Genomic DNA, 19,079 nt, shown 5'->3' on the forward strand with positions numbered 1-19,079 from the left:
TCTATCTATCTATCTATCTATCTATCTAACAGAAATATATATATATTTTTAAAAACAAGCATGATGGGACCCATACATTCATATTTAGTTGAACACACCTGTTGACAGGTGTTTGGATTTCACTGCTCATCAGCAAAGGCCTCTCATTTGTCCGGGACAGTTTTGTTTTTTTTTAATTATTCTTTTCAACCACAATTCAAAACCAACGTCTTATTTCACTGAATTATAATTTAGCAAATTTTTATTTATTATTACTTTTTTAGTTTCTAATTATTTGAGTGACTTTTTGTGAGTTTTGCTTTTTCTTTAAAAGAAGGGGATGAATACATCTGAGGACGGCTGTATCTTCACATCGTCTATTAAACATGTCACACACGTATTACTACAATCTTTTTGATTTTCTCACTTATTATTATTATTATTATTATTTAATTACACTACCCTCGATGCTTTGACAATATTGTTAAACTGACATTCATGCAAGTGAAGCANTATCTATCTATCTATCTATCTATCTATCTATCTATCTATCTATCTATCTATCTATCTATCTATCTATCTATCTATCTATCTATCTATCCATCCATCCATCTATCTATAGACCCGTAAACTCATATTTAGTTGAACATACCTGTTGACAGGTGTTTGGATTTCACTGCTCATCAGCAAAGGCCTCTCATTTGTCCGGGACCGTTTTTTTTTTTTTAAAATTATTCTTTTCAACCACAATTCAAAACCAACGTCTTATTTCACTAAATTCTAATTTAGCAAATTTTTATTTATTATTACTTTTTTCAGTTTCTACTTATTTGAGTGACTTTTTGTGAGTTTTGCTTTTTCTTTAAAAGAAGGGGATGAATAGATCTGAGGACGACTGTATCTTGATATCGTCTGTATTTCTACAATCTTTTTGATTTTCTCACTTACTTTATTATTATTTTTTTTAATTACACCATCCTTGATGCTTTGACAATATTGTTAAACTGACATTCATGCAAGTGAAGCACATTAACCTGAAACTGAAATACCTACTTTGGTATGTATACACACACAGCAAGAGTTATATTCACATATATTATATGTTGTACCAGACTCAGGCACATCCTCTCTACAGCAGATATTATTAGCAGCCTGGATGATATTCTCCCAGGACTATGAACAACTGTTATTCTTATGCGTGCTCGTTTCCACATAGCTGCAGCTCTTCTATCAACATGAAGGCAACTGTAAAAACATGTGGAGGACTTTTTATAAAGCGTTCAAGTCAAAATCTTTATTTAAATGCAAATCAAAGGTACAGCGTAGGACACGTGTGTTTCAGTAATGTTACATGTGTAGTTTCAAAACAACGGTCACTCACCAAGAAGATGGTGTGAAAATGAGTTGGTAGCTGTATGTTACAAACTGTTCAGGCAGCATCGGTCCGGTTTATCACAGTTAACCACCCTCAGATAAATCCTTAGCTCTTCATCTTGTGCCCTGAAACCATCTCTGCCGGCTGCTCCAGTGATCTGATCTGTGCCACAGGTGGAACCATCCACATGGTGTGCAGGAACAAGGACAAGGCCGAGGAGGCGAGAGCTGACATCGTCAAGGAGACGGGAAATAAAGTAAAGTGTGGCTCACTCGATCACAGCCCAGACTGCTTCCTGGTTCCCCCTGGTGTCACGTTATTCATGATTCTAAATGGCTGGTGTCGTTACAGGAGGTCTACGTCCACATCCTGGACCTGGCTGAGACCAAGAAGGTCTGGGAGTTTGCAGAGTCCTTCAAGAGGAAGTACAAGACCCTCAACGTGCTGGTGAGTGTGTTGCTTCATGATGGCACCTGCTTCATTTCTATCTTCTCATATTCTCTGGTGTGTTCTGATACAGTCTGAATAATAACTCATGTTGTACAGCGAATCCCTTCCAGCGCCGGTCTGGCATGACTGTCTGATGTATGTCATTGTGCAGATCAATAACGCAGGATCCATCATGAGTCAGAGGGACGTGAACGCTGAGGGCCTGGAGAAGAGTTTCGCCATCAACGTTCTGGGTGAGTCGAGGAGCCAACGAAACGCTGATGAGAAACCGAGATGGGGATGGTGAGAAAAGGCTGATTCTTCTTGTGTTGTTTAGGGGTTTACATTCTCACCAAGAGCCTCATTCCCTTGCTGGAGAAGAGTCCAGATCCCAGAGTGGTGAGTCCAACAGCCTGTGCTGTACGTTTGAGTTGCCTCACAGAAGGTATGAGCTCCTTCAGCAGACAGCAGACTTCGCATAATCCATCGTTTACCACCAGCTTGTCCTGATTGGTTGGATTGGTTTAACGGTTCATCAGGGTCACATCCTCACAGAAAACACACTAAAGAGTTATGCATTGAAGCTCAGGGCTACAGAGAGGCTGGCAAACAACAGCCAATACTAGAACCAGAACATGTAGAGGTAATGCTGGAAGTCACTAGATTACATCAGTACATATTGTAATAGCACGAGGAACATGTAAAGTCTAAACAGAGCTGCAATTTGCATGAAAGAACTGAATACTTTGTTTTAAAGAATGCCTTTTTTTTGTTTCAGCTTCTCAAATGTGATCAGTTTCAGGTTTATTGATCTTTCTGTGATATTAAACTGAACACATTTGGTTCTGGACTGTTAGTTGACAACATGTAAAGATGTTTCCTGGGCTTTAGGAACGATTGACGGCATTTCTCACCATTTTCTTGCATTTTTCCAAACCAAATTACTGAGTAGTTGATAAAATAAGTTATTTTCAGCCTTATAACACACACAGGATCTGAAATGAGAGCACCACAGCTCCCTCACCGCTCTGCTCGCTCTCCCATGTTCAGATCACAGTGTCATCAGGAGGCATGTTGGTGCAGAAGCTCAGGACGGGAAACCTGCAGTCTGAGCGAGGCCGCTACGACGGCACCATGGTCTACGCCCAGCACAAAGTAAGACCGGAGCTCCAGCCCGCCGTCAGTCTGCTCAGACAGGAAATAGTCACAAATGATGGACGGTCAGGCTTTAAAGCCCGTCAGCGGTCTGAGCTGGTCAGGAACCGGATCAAAAAAAAAAAAGCATGATTAGATTTGTGGGAAATGTGCATCATGGTCACATTAGAATGCTTCAATTTACAGCATGAGCTCCTATCAATAATTAAAACCAATCAAATAGTAAAATAATTTGTTTTCGTAGGGATTTACAGTTTTTCTGTAGCTGGTGTTTTATTGTTTAGTGAGTAAGATTATTATTTGAACAATTTCAGCTGATAATTACATTCAATATAGAAAAGTCACGCTGTAGAGGAATTTAAATCAGGAATTTAAATCAGTTTTGAATATTGATTCCAGCTCTGCGGATGTCCTGCTGGATTCACCTCCCGGGGCACAAACTAGTCGTTGAGCTTTATTCACACTGAATGTACACATCGGTTTTGTTTTATTTGCTCCACTGTCGAAGGTGAAAAGTTCATCCTTACTTTTTGACTGTTCATAAGTATGTGGATAATGAATATGTTGTCCTCAGAATAATAAATAGATTATTAAAGACAGGAACTGTCTCGTGTGTTGATCGCAGAATTAATCAGAACACTGGAAACATTTAAACAACCTTTATTAAACACAACTTTACAAATTAGCTCATTATAAACAACAAAAGCTTTAAAACCCAGTGAAGAGTAACCGAGTACATTTATTTAAGTACTGTTTTCATGTACAGTTATTATTTCTGTGTCATGCGACACTAGACTTTCCCTCCTCTGCATTTCAGAGGGAAGCTTTGTGCTCCACTTATTATTTATCTGACAGCTGTAGTTACCCCGAAGCCCAACATTTTACACAATAGATAATAAAACAAGCTTTTAAATTACAACACATGGGTAAAGATCCAACTTTTTAGCTTCTTAAGTTCACATTTCAGATGTCTGTGACTTATCAGCTCGAACAAGTAGTGATTTTTTTCCCCTCGATTCATTTTGATAAATGTTGAAATGATCCAGCAAAAACGATCCAAAACCTAAAAACAGAACTTTTAGTTTTTCTTCTTTTCTGTCCTATTAATCATGTTTGGAACCTTCAGCTTTATATAAAACAGTAAAAATATAAAATAGCTCTAACCTGCAGCAGCTGCTGATGCTTCACCGTTAATTATCTAATGAGGAACCAACCCAGTGTTTTTACTCTTATACGTTAATACTTGTATTCAGGTACTTTCATGCCGAAGCTTTACTTGTAACTGAGTATTTTGACATTGTTGTATCTCTACTTTTACTGAAGGGTCTAAATGAGGGCCTCAGTGCCAAAGCGGGCCAAACCACAAAAGATCCAAAGTGTTAATGGTCGACTAGTTGGTGGCAAAGTGGTCCGACCAACAGCCCACTAGTAATGTCACGGTGCCACTTTGAAGTTTGGCCCATGACGGTTCTGGCATGAAAGTTTAGTGGCAAACCGGGCCGAGCCACAGGAGTCGCTGACCGTTACATCGCAGGTAGTGTTTGTGATTCAAGATGGCGGACAGCGCGACTTCAAGCTCCGTTAAAAGTCGTAGGTACATGAAGGTAAAATAAAAACCGCCACCAAGCATCTGTTTGTGCCCCGTGGTCCTCAGAAGCATCTCCAGTTCCTTATGACGTAAACTCCTCAATGCTGTTCAGCAAGACAAACCTGGAATCTTTTTATTTCCTCATAAAGTTTAGAAAATGTGGTACGGCCCGCTTTGACACACAGCGAAAGGAAAGATTAAAACTGAAATAAGTCATCACAGAGCAGCTGCTTCTATCTCTGGACAGTGTTGGAACATCTCTGGATGCATTTAGTGGCTCCTCTAAAAACCTGGATTCTTTTTAGCAACACAACTTTTTGGTGGTTTGGCCCACTTTGGCGCGAACCCCTTCAAATACGTCAGAGATGTGTTGACAGTGTGTGTGTGTGTGTGTGTGTGTGTGTGTTCCAGAGGCAGCAGGTGGTGATGACAGAACAGCTGGCCAAGACTCACACGAGCATCCACTTCTCCGTCATGCATCCAGGTTGGGTGGACACCCCAGGTAACGCCCGCCTACGCAAAAAATGTCGTTGTGGTCAAAAGGTCTGACGTAGATTAATTGGCACGTTTACCCGAGCCGGGTTTCCCGTCTCTGTCTGTCATGTGTCCCAGCCGTGGCCAACGCCATGCCAGACTTCCATCAGTCTATGAAGGAGAGCCTGCGGACCCCGGAGCAGGGAGCCGACACGGTGGTGTGGCTGGCCGTCTCCGAGGCCGCCGCCGCAAACGCCAGCGGACGCTTCTATCAGGGTAATGAATTAGAACACACGCTCATCTACCTGCTTATCAGTTTTAGAAAGGTTTGGTGCAATTTGAATCCCCCAAAAAGTGGAGAAAAAAAACCAAACTGTGCTTGAACTAAAGAGTGCTTGAATTCTGTGTTTGTTAGCTGAGGGGTGTGAGTGTGTGTGTGAGGGTTTGGCTGGTTTCCATTGCAGCTGGAGTGGGCTGCTTCTGGTGCCAGATACTGCCAGAGAGTACAGTGGCTCTATGAACACACACACAATGTCCTCAGTGGCCTTGAAGAGGGAGGTTGTAGTCTAATAGGAAAAGCACACTTCAACACAAACACACCGCATTCATGTTTCTGTGATGCAACACGAGGCGTTCATGTCTGCCGTCCTCGTTTGTTTTTATCATTATTTGGGGCAAAGCTTCCATCTTGTTCCATATCTGAGGTCTCATGCAGAACACCAGTCAAGCTGCCTGCCTGGCCGTCCTCCACGGCTTTGTCTCAGCTCAACGCCGACTTGGCCAAACGGCTGCAGTTGCCAGAATCATAGCAGCTGTCAGCGATGGAATATTTCCTATTAGGGCGGCGGAAACAGACTTTGATTTGGATTACAGCTTTCATGTGCAACTCAGCAGCTTGTTGACTCGTGTTGTGTGAATCCAGGAAACACAGTTTGAAGGAAAATGTTCGATATTGAAATGATTCCTGAAACGCTGCTGTTGTGATGATTAGACCTGCAACGGTTAATGACTTCATTTATTAAACAAATAAGCTAATCGGCAAACTAATTAGATCAATTAAGGAGCTTTTGAAAAAGAAAAAAGCCTAATCTTGTATCTGGTTAACTCTTTGTGTTGTAGACAAAATAAGACATTTGGGTACAATTATTATTTCTGACATAAACTAAACATCATCCTTCTCTCTCGCTACGAGTTCATGGTGCTAAAAACATACACGCTGCATATTGTTTAGTTAGTAGGAATTGTGTCATTGTTGACCATGAAAAAGTGAAAAAAGTGAGCTCGCCCAGGAGCCACGGCCGACTTCTGATCCTTCACACGTGTGATGCTTGTAGCTGCGCGCCGCCTCCCACCAGTGGGACTTGTTGCATTCGTGCATTGTGCTGCACAAGTCTGTTCGCTCCTTCAGTCACCAGCTTCAGACGCGAGCACCGGCGCCGTCGCCACAGTAACTGAGGAGCTCATCAGGTCACGAAGCTTTAGGGAAAATAATTAAATGAACAAATTATTTTCCATTGGCTAATCAATCCATCTACATTCTGTCGCTTATCCGACTTCAGGGCACATCAATTTAATTAACTGTGGAATTTAAAATGACACCTGTGACTGAGTTAGAGGCTTCAGCAGTTTAGACGAGAGAGACTGTGGAGACAGCAACTGTTCTTCAGGCTTTACATGAAAGTGGCAAAGAGAAAGACAACAATATGGTCACTGTGTTCCAGCAGCCATTCAGCCAGATCAGGGCTCACAGAACACAGCATCAACACACAGCTCCTGTAAGTACAAACCTTGTTTGTGTGCAGACCGGAAGATGGTGTCCACCCACCTGCCGCTGGCCTGGACCCACAGCTCCTCTCTGGAGGAGCAGAAGTTAATGTCACTACTGGAGGACTTGGCCAAGACGTTCCAGCCACACTGAGTCCGCAGCCAACTGGGCACAGGTACACCACCGACACTAACGCCACCAGTTCGTACTGACCGAGGCTGGGCCCAGTGGTTCCTCACCGCGCTGCCCCAGCAGAGGGAGGGGAACAGATCTGTTTAATGTGAAGTATCTGGAGTGGTAACACCGTCTGTGATCGCTGGCTTGAAGTGGAACAAATAAGAAGACGTTTCTGTGAGTGCTAAGATGTGTTTTGGGAAACCCAGCCTTCCGATGACAGATTAAAGCCGCCTCTCCTTGAGACATTAATGACGTTCGTAATGCTTTTTTTTTAGCCATTTATATGATAACAACTTTTATCATTTATGAGCTTAACTGTCTAAGGACTAAACATGTCATTGTATGAGTGTTTGACAGTGATGCTGCCGTTCAGATGGATCGCTGATGGAGAGAACGCTCGTAAACCACACACACACACACACACACACACACACACACACAACCCAGTCTGTCTTTGTGACTTAATTACCGTTGTCAATCAGATGGGAATCTGATGTGGCCAGAGTCACTCACACACCAGCTCTGGGTTCTATGTCATGCTTGTGTTTTAATGACTTACAGATGTGCCAGGTGATGTGCGTTTAGTCGTGGTGTCAGTAACTTGTCTATCTGTTGTATTGTAGCGTAGCGTAGCGTAGTGACTGTACTGTACAGGTTGAACCCAGACTGGAGACGCAGCGTTCTCTCCCTCAGCCTTGAACACAACACAGCAGCACCACTTGACATGTGCAGTGTAATCTATACATTCATGACTTGGTGATATCTGCCCAGCACCTTTACCTTCACTGACTGTGACTCTGGCTTGAGTTGATCTTGTAAACGCATGCTTTAATAAAGACACTTACTGATGCTTTTGTGTCTTGCTGTGCAGCTACGATTATTCAGGAAACAAAAAAAACGTAGAAGTCAAATAAACATATCAAATATCTTTATTAAGCATCATAGTCCTGCCTGTGCTCTGGTCTGAGGGCACAGGGAGACTCCAGTCAGCACTGTACTGTCAACAGAAGTCTTTAAAAATACAGTTATTTGGAGAGATACATGAACAACATCCCCGTCTTTTACAAGCAGTTTTGAGGAGAAAAATTCACACAGAAATCAAATTGCATTTTGAGATTACAGGCCATGGTGTTGTGGAAAATGAGTTTTCAGTGTTTTCATGTGGCCAACGCGACCGCCACCCATTCTAGTCTCTGTCGAACTAAAGATGACAAAAAAAAAACTAAAGGCCTCCTATAACTGCTCCATCTGGTGAAAGAAACGGAGATAAACCATTTACAACGCGACAAAAATCCATCGGTTCCTTCCTGCGGCTGGCAGGCAATCTGAAGATCTATTTCATGAGCTATTTCTGCAAACAGCGCATCCTGCCATCTATCATACCTTTAACATCTCGTCCATCTGCTGCGCCTGCTCCAAGGACGTGATAAGAAGTAATGACTGGAAGAAGCTTCAATGCCCAGTTAGCTGAAACAGAAAAGGAGAGCTCTGGCTCCTGATTGTACGGTAGCATCGCCATAAACCCTGTAGATCCCTGATGACGCATCGTGACACCAGTTCTTATAATACTTGGGGTCGGACTGACATGTCAGTGTTGGCTGCTTGTCTAATATAACACAAGTCCGGATACAATTTAAGTCTTGAGAGTATTTCAAAGCTGCACTAATCTATTTTATTAATCAAGTGACTGTAATTTACTTGTAACGGCAAACCCACAGAGAATCATCACCTGACTCTGAAGTTCCTCTAAGAAGCAATTTACGCCTTAAAGCTCATTGTTTTGGTTTTTCTTCAACAGAAAGTGCTGAAAAAACCCACAGAACTCCACCTGCCCAGCAAAACATGGCCGACCACAACATATTCAAGCATTTAGCCTCCAAATAACCGGATAATTCACTGTTTTTAAGTATGTTTGTCACAAGAATCTTGTGTCAGGCTGTTTCCATCTCAATCCAGTGTCAGCAACGGCCCAAAAAACAAAACTAAATAATCAGACAATGCAGCGTTTTCATCTTGTAGTAACTTGAAGTACTTAAAGCTGCACCAATCGATGTTTTTATTCCAACAAAAGACGGCGCAGCTGTGTGTAGCTTCTTTATTATACATTCAACACAACTTTACAAAGCCAGTTTGGCTGCATGCAGGTGTCAAAATAAAACCAATTAATGCAGCTTTAATATTGTACTTTTTCATTTTCTATTATTTTTACGTGTATAAATTTAAGGCATATTTCATCCCAGAGCTTAGTGTCCACTATGGAGGGAAAAAGCCGTTTCCAGAGGCTTTTACACGCCGACACAAATCTAGTCTCGGAGACAAATGTAGGAAAAAAAAAACTATTTTAATCTTCAAAAAATAATGAACACTACTGGCTCCTGACCAGTTCAGCTAGTGTCAGCTTTCAGTCTAACCCAAAGTATCTACACATCACTGATTAAGATCCTGATGATGGAAAGCAATCGCCGCTTTATGACAAGCACTCGGTCAACCAATCAGCCTCCACCGATGTCAGCGAGTAAAACCCGACGCTGCAGTTCACCTCAACGTCTCTGAGTTCACATGTGCTTCATAAAAGAGTGTTTAATATGTTCTAGTTTGTTTCTATAAGGAAAAAAAAAAAAAGACTACTGGATGGGCACAAAGAAAAGTAAACAACCATTTACAGTGATAGATAAATACTTTACTACAAATATAAATATACACTACATGATCAAAAAACTGGAATGTGACTACATTTTGAAATCAGAAACATTATAATGCTCATTGTTCCACTTACAATAAGGCAAGCGTTAGTCTAATGTTAGATATTAGCCGCTATTTACAAGGACGCTACATGGAATACAGCCGCTATCTCTCTCACGTCTGAACTTTACAAAAACGTTTCGTTAGATTCAAAAGACAGAGACCACAAGTTGTGCAATTCAGTGCAGTGCTGAGAGCGTAATGAGACAGATGTGTGTGGAGGTGGAGGAGGGGTTGGGCGGGACGACTGAGGACAGAAAGTGAAAAAGAAAAAAAAAAAGGTTGAAGAAAGGAGACGCAAACGAGACATCCAGAGCTTGTTCACGAGATGAGTGCTTGAGAGTAAATGAACATGAGTGAACAGTCGTAAGCGCTGACAAACCACTAAAAAGGCTTTGTGAGCGTGTCCTTCTCTCTTTAAGGCTTTTGAAGGAACACAGGCAGCCCTGATCTGACCTCGGATTGAGCTGGAGACGGTTCAACACGCCAACGTTTACTGCTACATTTAGTTCAGAGTACCGGTCCAGTACCTCGGGGCCTTTCCGGTGGCACGAAACCCAATTCTGCACCAAAAAAACTTGTGATATTGATCTACGTTTTCTAGAGAGAGTCACACCTGTACGAGGCGGTGGTGCTGTTAACCTAGTTTCTACCAACAGAGCTGAAATGATCACAGGTCCCAATAATCCCATCCTGAATGGCGACTGCTCTGGGTACACGCCACAATGGCTGCAATAGGATGTTGCCGCTGTCTGTGCTTGTTACTATGGCAACGTATTTCAATTTCAAACGCCTCACCTGGGATCACGAGGTGGAAGCGGGGTCACTGCTGTCAGGCAAACATCTGACAACGGCATCCATTCTCTATGGCAGCACCTGTGGGTGTATCAAGAGACTTCCTTTGGAGGAGGCCGCTCGACCGACTCTCTACCGACTACACATGAACAATGGTTACGACTGACATCATCGGAGCCCCACCTAGTGATACCCTACTGATGTAAAACCTCCTGAGAGTGATTTAAGGCCAACTAGTGAAAGAGAAAAAAGAAATCAGAAAGAGAGAGAGAGAGGAAAAAAGATCACTTTGATCAGTGAGTCATTTCAAGCATCTACTATACACATGATGCAGGGGTATGTACACATGACCGGGGGTTTGTACAGTGACGGAGTAATATGCAGTTAGTGGGCCACACTAATGAGCAAGAGAAGAGTATGTTTTCCAGGAATGGCAGGTCAGCAATATGGTGAAGGCTAACTTTACAGTGCAAGGGCAATAAAAAATGACTACTGTCAAAAGAAGCATTAGATATATTGAATGTAAACACTAATATCAATACCATTCCTCCTAAAGGAGAAACCATTACAATACATGCACACATGTACACACACACAAACACACACACACACACACACACCATTGTGCTTAGGGTTCTGTTTCAGATCAGAGCAAAAAGTCAAAATCAGGCAAACACACTTTCATGTGAGACTGACGATTAGTGAAATTAAAGAGAATTTTATCATGAGAAGCAAAAGGAACGTGGACGGCTGCACTGCTGACACACACACACACACACACACACTCGCACACACTCGCACACACTCGCACATTCACCGAGAGCTGGCCGGGTTGCAGCTGAAGATCCCAGGTGTGATGGGGAGGAGATGTACTGTACACAGGGGTTTCCATGACATTGGAAGAGTGGGCGGAGCATGGGGCGAGAGGGGGCACCGGGCCAATCAGCGCGGGGAGAAGCCTGTTGCTAAGCTACAGCCAACCACCTGTGTCATGTCCCAGATCTGTGGAGACAAACAGCCAATAACAACGACAACAGAGGTTCTGCGTTACTATCGTTAGAAGTCATCAGCTGGTTCTAACAGAGGTGTTCAGGTTTGTCATCTGCTAGATTCAGGAGACATTTCACTGATCAGTTGCATCAAATTATGGGAGGGAAATAAACATGAATGGAAACCACAACAGAAGCTACACAATATTAAAGCAGCAGGTCTGTTACCCCTGTAGGACTGAAAGCTTTCATCGTGGAAAATCCAAAATGGTAACAGAAAACTTTCAAAGACTCTTGGCAGCATCCTCTATTTCTAAAAAACTTCCATTAATTTAATTGTTTGGTGAATTAAATGTATTCAGCTTTGGTTTATGTACTGATATGGTTTGTTTTTCAGACACGAGTTAAAACCTCTAAACTGATCTACCTACTATCACAGAGGAGCAGCGAACCCTCACTACTGAGGAAACACGACAACCTTTAAAGACTCTGCTTGAAAAAGTACTCAAACCTCTGAACCTCACAAAGTTGCTGGAAGCCTCCAAAGACATGTTTTGTTTTGTATTTGTTTTATTTAATCACAAAAATGACACCATTTATCTGCCAGAAACTGGAAAAGCAGAAAGACATATTGGATTTTCAACTTCCAACAACTTGTCCTTACTTCTCCGAGAACTATAATCAGTAGGATACCCAGCTTGGTGTAAACTGGAACTCTGAACTCAATCTTCTGAGAAGAGAGTTGGAACAGTGACGGAGAAGCCTGAATACTTTCCTTAAAAACGTCAATCTGAAGAAGAGGCTGCCATGTGTTCTGTGACATGACAAGATAACGCTGTAGCATCTGCTCATTAAACAGGTCAATGGACCAAATCAGCAAGAACAACAACAACAACGAACTTCTTGTTTTTCCCAAAAGCAGGAAGTTGTTGTGTTTGTAAGGCTCTGACGTCGGCTAAACAGCAGCTTAAGGTTTTGTAGGACTGCTCGTAATACATTCTCATTTCCTTAAAAACAAAAAAAGAATCTAAGCAGCTTCAAATAAGTGACACTGATTTGATTAGCTTTGGTTTGATTTTTGCCTCAAAGGCTCTGTGTGTCTGACGCAGCCTGATCACATGCATGAATTATCTGGCATCAAAGAACTGTTGTTGCTGACCTTAACAATGCGGTCGCTTCCACAAGTGACCATCAGGCCTCTGGACGGGTCCATGTCCATGTGTGCGATGTTGTGTTTCCCCTCGTGGAAAGTGGCCAACGCTGTCCGACTGCATCGCGCACACACACACACACACACATAGACACACAATGAGAGCATTTGATCAGAGTTGCCCTCAGTACTCTGAAAACAGCACCATAACGGAGGCAGTTATTACCAAACTTAGCTCTGTACTCACTCTTCTTCCTTGATGGTGTCGAAGCAGGCGTCACACACCCGCACAGGGAACTCGAAGCCCATGATTGGGAACGTGGAGCGTTTGGAGCTACATTTTCCACACACAGCTTTGCCGCACTTCCTGCAGTGGTGCTGCACACAGGAGACACACCTGTGTAAGAACACCACTAATTACAAGGAACACCTGAGCGCACCGGTCAGACTCTCCTACCTGTCTGAGCCCCAGAGTCTTCGTGTCCCACATCTGCTTGATATTCCAGAAGAAAGGCTGCTCACACTTCTGACAAGAGTCGCTGTCTAACCACTGAGGCGCCTGCAGAGACACAAACAGTTGGAGGCTACATTTAAATATGCAGAAACGTTGCCATGCTGCCCATTGAATCAGTGAGCAATGGTGGCCAAATCATCTCTAAATGCAGAGGAGAAGCACAACTCTAAACCAGTTACAGTCAAGCTCTAATAGTAAAGAACAAAAAACAGTCTGCAAAACAACTTGACTTCATGTATGTGGCTGTCACTGCTGTGTAACCGTGACTCAGACCTCTTCTCTCTGTGTGTCCATGTTCCATACTGCGATGCCCCCATCGGCTGAGCACGAAACCAACTGCCTCGTCAGCTGGAGGTAACGCAGGGACTGAACACGCTCACTGAGGGAGTAAAGAGACAGTTCGTTAGTCACTCTTAGTTCCATCTTTCCATTTTGAAGAGGCGAGGACTGTGTGGTTTTATAAAAGCTGCTCTTACAAATGTTCATAGATCTCCAACAATAAAAAACAACAAAACAAACAGATACTGTCCACGAGCTGCCCAGAAGCAAACTACAGACAAACCCAGCAACAAGCTGATGAACATGCTGGAGCTGTGGAGACAAACCAGGGTGTTTTCGGCACATGGAAATGGAAACTTAAAGGAGCTACAGTTCACATTTCTGGATTTGCAATGGCTGAAATCACTACTTGGGATGTAGCACTGCTGTCTCCAGGTCAACTGTTTGGTCTTTATGCTCTCATCCAACCAGATTCTGATTGGTCAGACAGTCACCAGGGTTGCTCTCCTAAGATGAAAACCACCACATCAACAGCTTTTCAGGAATAATCCTTTATTTTTGGCGAAAGAAGGAAAAGACTCCGTTTGAACAAAGCCACGTTCTAATGACTTAATGAAAACGGTCTCGTCTGGTTTATTTAACATGCAGGCAGAATGCCCTCAGTGCGCTGAGGCCCGTTTAGCTCGTCTGGCTACAACATGCAGATTTTTCTTTACCCTGCAACCAATCCATCAGACCATGTCTTTGACTGACTCCCGCCATCGTGGCATGAGACTGCAAGCCCTGTTCATAGCAGCTGCAGACGAGTGTTTCCACACAACAGTGCATTCATTACCTTCAAAACGCTAAATAGCAGTAAAACGGTTTAGCAGCTAACTGGTTAGAGGCTGAAGACATTTTCCTTTAACAGAGTTTAAAGGGGGAACGTTATTGGCCTCCATCAGTGGACAGAAACAGATTAATCGTAACTTGGAGTCTGTTGACATACAGACAAACCTGTTATCTCTATACGCTGTACAGTGGTAGGTGTGTGTCTGCCAGTTTGTTCTGATGGCCTACAAGTGGTATTACTGCTGACTTCATGAGCACATAAAGCACCACAAGACTGAAAGAAGCAGTGCAACAACACGCCCACATTGTTAAGTTGATGGACATTTTCTACAACATCAAATACATTCGCTGATTCCCCCACACATTACTGACTACATAGAATTAAGTCTACTCTTACTACATTAGTAAAATGGACGAGAGGAGAAGAAAAACAGAAGAACAAAGACACAAGTGGGGCTTAAGAAGAGATCTAAACAGGATTTAGGACCTGTCAGCACTACAGCAGCATTACAACTGAGAGACAAGTGTCTGTAAATCCTGCACGGGCGAAACAGGATCTCCGCTCTGACACGCATCAGTATACATGGGCTTTGTTGATAACTCCTGTAACTGGGGGAGGGGGACTGGGAGGCGGTGAAATATGTATGAAGACAGAGGAGAGGAGATAAAAACAGTGTCAGCCGGTGCCTGGGGACAGCTGTTACTGACACCACCGAGACCTGCCTCTGACAAGACAGCGTGGAGATGAGCGTCACACTGTAGATAAGACACTGTTGTGCAAAGAACTGACAAAAATAGAGACGTAGAAGCTTTTCTTTCCTGAGGAATCTGCAGTAGAAGGTCACAGCCTTTCACTGATTTTTTTCCCAATCCCTACTAAACACAGAGTGAAAGCAAATCCAGCAGCTATGCATGTATGTAAGCAACACTGCAGAACTCACTGATGTCCCTGCAGCAGTAGCGTTCGTCCTTTGCGGCCCCCGATGTCCCACATGATGACACTGTGGTCGGAGGCCCCCGAGAAGAGCAGCCTCTGGACGGGGTCCCACCACAGCGTTCCTATGCTACCTGTATACAAAAGAAAACACAGTTGTGACTCATGTTGGTGTGCTGCTGAGATCCTGTTCAGGGTTATGGTCTGACATGCTGGCGCCACCCAGTGACAGCTGGGAGAACTGCAGGCAGCCCCAAACAAACACCTTAAACCTTCATATTAATTAATTTAACAAAACATTTGTTTAATGTAAGGCTACTTAATGCCAAGGTCTGAGCACTATGAGCTTAAAGTATGTTATTGATGGAGCAGACACTTTAGATTTAGAAAGAGTTAAAGGACTTTTAGCTCAAATTTAACTGACTCCACGTTGAGGAAGTGTTGAAAACACGTCCTTCTAAAATGTCTATTAGTATCAGCTACGAGAAGCTAGTCTGACAAAGACAGAAGTCAGCTCTGAGTGGGAAATCATTTCTTACCTTGTTGCTGGTTAGCTCTCTGACTAAACTGAAGCGGTTACTTTTGTTATTTCAAACACTGTGAACCAAATTTAATCTGGTGCCTGAAAACCCACCACAAAAAGTCTGTAAAGTTAAGGGATGCAAAGTCCCTATAGGCCTCTATCTAAACGAATGCAGAGAGACCCATACGTGCATGTATAGAATAACATGTTGTTTAACTGACCTAAAACCTACACTTACAAATGCAAACACTTGATACTTCTTTCCTGCATTGTGTAAATAAATATGTACTTTTGTTACAGTACCTGCTGAAAGTACCTGAATTGCAAGTCTCATAAAAAAGTCTCAGATTTTCAACAAAGCTAACTTGCAATAACCTAACTTTTCAAAGCTGCAGAGGAAGAATAAAAGCTCTTGTCATATGATAGGAGGTGGTGGAACGGTAGCTTCGTAAGCCACAGAGCAGCCACAGATGCATACAGAGTGCTATCCAGTGATGGAATCCTGTCATCACGCCGGCTTTTAAATGTCTCGACTTCACTTTACTGCAAAACAAAATTAGCATCATGTATAAAAATGTCTACAGTCTAATCTATTGGTGATGGGGAAGTTGTTGTACATTCAAAAGTCCAAATCTGTAGTTTGGACATTACCATAAATCTACAGCGAGCAGCCAGTTAGCTTAGCATTGTGAAAAGCGCTGGAAACCAGGGGAAGCTAGTCTGGCTCTTTAGACTTTCAGTATGAATTAAACAGCTAAAATATAACATGTCAAGTACATATCTGTGAAGATGAGTGGCTGCTGGCTGCAGCGTCACATTTACCACACAGGATTAACACCGTCCTATCATTCCAACGCACATGTTTCCCAAAATGTCCAGTGATTCTTGTTACCAAAGGAAAAGCTTTGATGTGATCCTGACCTTTTTGTTCTGTTTTCCAATTTTGATTGATCATAATTTCCATTAAATATTTGGTGCTTTCCTTGTGCACAGCTTGAGCCCGGCATCACGCCCATTAATATGTATTACCATCTGTCCAATTAATATGCATTTGCTGAAGCACCAAAGCACATCTGCAGATCAAAGGGAGAGGCAGGAAGTTTGAAACTGTATGAGTGTAGGGGTTTGTATTTTTTTTTTGTTGTTTTTTTTTTTACATTTTCCAAAATGTTGTAATTGGGAAGGGCGCCCTAACATGTCTGTTCCATCTGGCTGACCTGCAGGCACTATGACCGTGGTAAAAATAGGCTTTTTGACTGGTGGAGATCGTCATCTGGTCAGATGAGTCATCCCTGCCTTGTTCTCAACCAGCTCATGAGCTCATGTGTGATAAAAGCCCACAGAAGAAGACAGCAAAGTGTTTGTTTCACACACTAAAGTGTCCCGGGGGCTTTTTTTTTTTTTCTTTCCTGCTATCCACTTTCTTGGCACAGCTGCAAGGACGCTGAACCTCTGAATAAATCTCATCTGAGTCATGTATTTATACTCTGATTATGCATTTCTATCGTGATGGGAGAGGGTTTTCCACAATGACAACATTCCCCACACTGAAGGGCTCAAATGGCCACTGAACGCCCTGATGAGCGTGAAATGTGCACAGCTGCCAGAGCTCCTCCGAAAAACAAGCAGTGATGGGAATTTGTAGAGCAGCAAGTGAGATGGCATGTTCCATCATCATCATCATCATTCAAAATGGAATTGGAAAATAACTGCTTTCCACCAAGAGAGTAAACATCAGGTCCATAAGGCTTTTGGAGCTTAGCTGTATGTATGCAGACTCTCTATTTTTGCAGTTTTTCATGGTTGTCAGGCCAAATGACTACTGTCTGTTTACACCTCCTGTGTGCCAGTCCTGTCCCAGAGCATGCTAGACTTCCCTTTTGTGTAGTTGCCTATTTGTTTGGTTAGCGAGACAGATTTACTGCCCATGAGTAGCTGTGACTGGACACATGCAGGATGTCGTGTCACACATGGTTGCTCGTCTTCTGCCTCTTTAACCCTCCGACAGCAGATCAGGATTCAACACAGCAAAATCACTGCAGCTCCACCACCAGCCTGCTGCCCGTCTCTTCCTTCAAGAGTCTGGAACAAACAGGCAACAGGCTGATGTGACGGTGCAGTGTCCCGTTCCACCGTCTCTGCTTGCCTCAGCACCACTTCCTCCTCTGCAAACTCTGACTAACACTAACACAGCACAACAACAACAGCGTAAGCGTCACGCATCGTCGTGATATTCGCTGTTTGTCATTTTCTTGTGAGAGAATGACTAGTGTGTGAAGTTCAGTGTCGACGGAGGGAGCATGTACGTGCTGATTGTGAGCTAAAATTCGTGTTCAGTCCTGCTCACAGGGACATGGGCACCATTTAAAATGATGTGTTTTTTAATGCATTTTGGTATTTCGTTGAAACACAAACACAGATGTAGTTTTTAGGAAAGTCCAGCGCTGGTGTGTAGACGTGGATGGAGTTTTTGTCTTCTGATATTAGTAACTCTGCTGTCTGCAGACATGACCGACCCAGAGCTGGTGCTGTCTGCACTGACCGGACCGTGTCCAGACTCATGCACATAAATATATAGTTGCTGTTCCACTATGTTGAGGAACAGACGCGTTACAATCAGTTAACACACATGATTCCCTCCTTCCTGCTCATGTTGGTATCCTACAGCAACCAGTGACAGATTTTTTCAGGCTTCTGATGAACCAACATGGCTTTAAGGTTTATGTCACCAGCTGTTGTTCTGGTTCCTTACTGGGCTTCAACTGTGTTTTCATGTGGACATAGTTGCTGAGAACAAGGGAGGAAAAAGTTATTTAAAAAAATAACCGTGTCAGTCTGGACTGAAGACAACCGTCCAGTTTATGTGGAGTTCAAAGTGAAACTGATGTTTAATGAGTAATAGTGAGTCTTCAGACATTCTAGTCTATATTAATGTAGCGTGATGTGGCAGCTGAGAGGCTTTACTGGCAAACTTTCACTTGTTAAATTAATACAGACTGAAACCAGCAGAACCCTGGATGGTAGAAAAAATCCATCCAACACTAAAGCACCATGAGCAGGAACTGGAAAAAGGTCAGTAATGTAACCGACAGGCTGATATGGTCCTTTAACCCTGACTCATTAACACTGACCGGGAGTCGTTTGATCGAGTAAAACGCATTTCTGAAAGTTGACAAACATTTAAAAGCTTTTAGGGAAATGACAGAGCGTTTGTCTGCATATTAGATTCAATATTGGATTAAATGGGTCTTTTGTGCTCCGACATAATCGAGTCATGTGGAGGAATCTGGGTCATTGCTGCTTTTATGTTTGAGCATCGGAGGTCTGTTTTCATGCGGAAATGTGCAATTATTTGCGTCGTTGCCCTGTGATTCACCTAC

The 19,079-nt window shown here is 42.9% G+C and overlaps 2 protein-coding genes across 2 annotated transcripts in view; one reads left to right on the forward strand and one right to left on the reverse strand.

The window, feature by feature from the left end:
* The window catches only part of dhrs12la (dehydrogenase/reductase 12-like a), an 11,767-nt gene extending 3,975 nt beyond the window's left edge, over positions 1-7,792 (forward strand). Inside the window, exons 3-10 of the mRNA XM_008301871.1 lie at positions 1,528-1,610; positions 1,706-1,801; positions 1,956-2,037; positions 2,121-2,182; positions 2,834-2,938; positions 4,938-5,028; positions 5,139-5,276; positions 6,803-7,792. Coding sequence (XP_008300093.1) covers positions 1,528-1,610; positions 1,706-1,801; positions 1,956-2,037; positions 2,121-2,182; positions 2,834-2,938; positions 4,938-5,028; positions 5,139-5,276; positions 6,803-6,918 — 773 coding nt within the window. The 3' untranslated portion in view covers positions 6,919-7,792. The remainder of the gene's footprint in view (positions 1-1,527; positions 1,611-1,705; positions 1,802-1,955; positions 2,038-2,120; positions 2,183-2,833; positions 2,939-4,937; positions 5,029-5,138; positions 5,277-6,802) is intronic.
* A 1,808-nt stretch (positions 7,793-9,600) lies between these two features.
* LOC103372276 (WD repeat and FYVE domain-containing protein 1-like) lies at positions 9,601-15,441 on the reverse strand (the record flags this gene model as incomplete). Its single annotated transcript, XM_008301873.1, has 6 exons — positions 9,601-11,481; positions 12,628-12,736; positions 12,866-12,996; positions 13,076-13,177; positions 13,406-13,511; positions 15,184-15,441. Coding segments are annotated over 6 exons (766 nt in total), but the record flags the coding sequence as incomplete, so codon positions are not given.
* Positions 15,442-19,079: the final 3,638 nt, after the last annotated feature.

This window comes from Stegastes partitus, unplaced genomic scaffold, assembly GCF_000690725.1.
Source record: "Stegastes partitus isolate 25-593 unplaced genomic scaffold, Stegastes_partitus-1.0.2 Scaffold1723, whole genome shotgun sequence".
Lineage (NCBI taxonomy): Eukaryota > Metazoa > Chordata > Actinopteri > Pomacentridae > Stegastes > Stegastes partitus.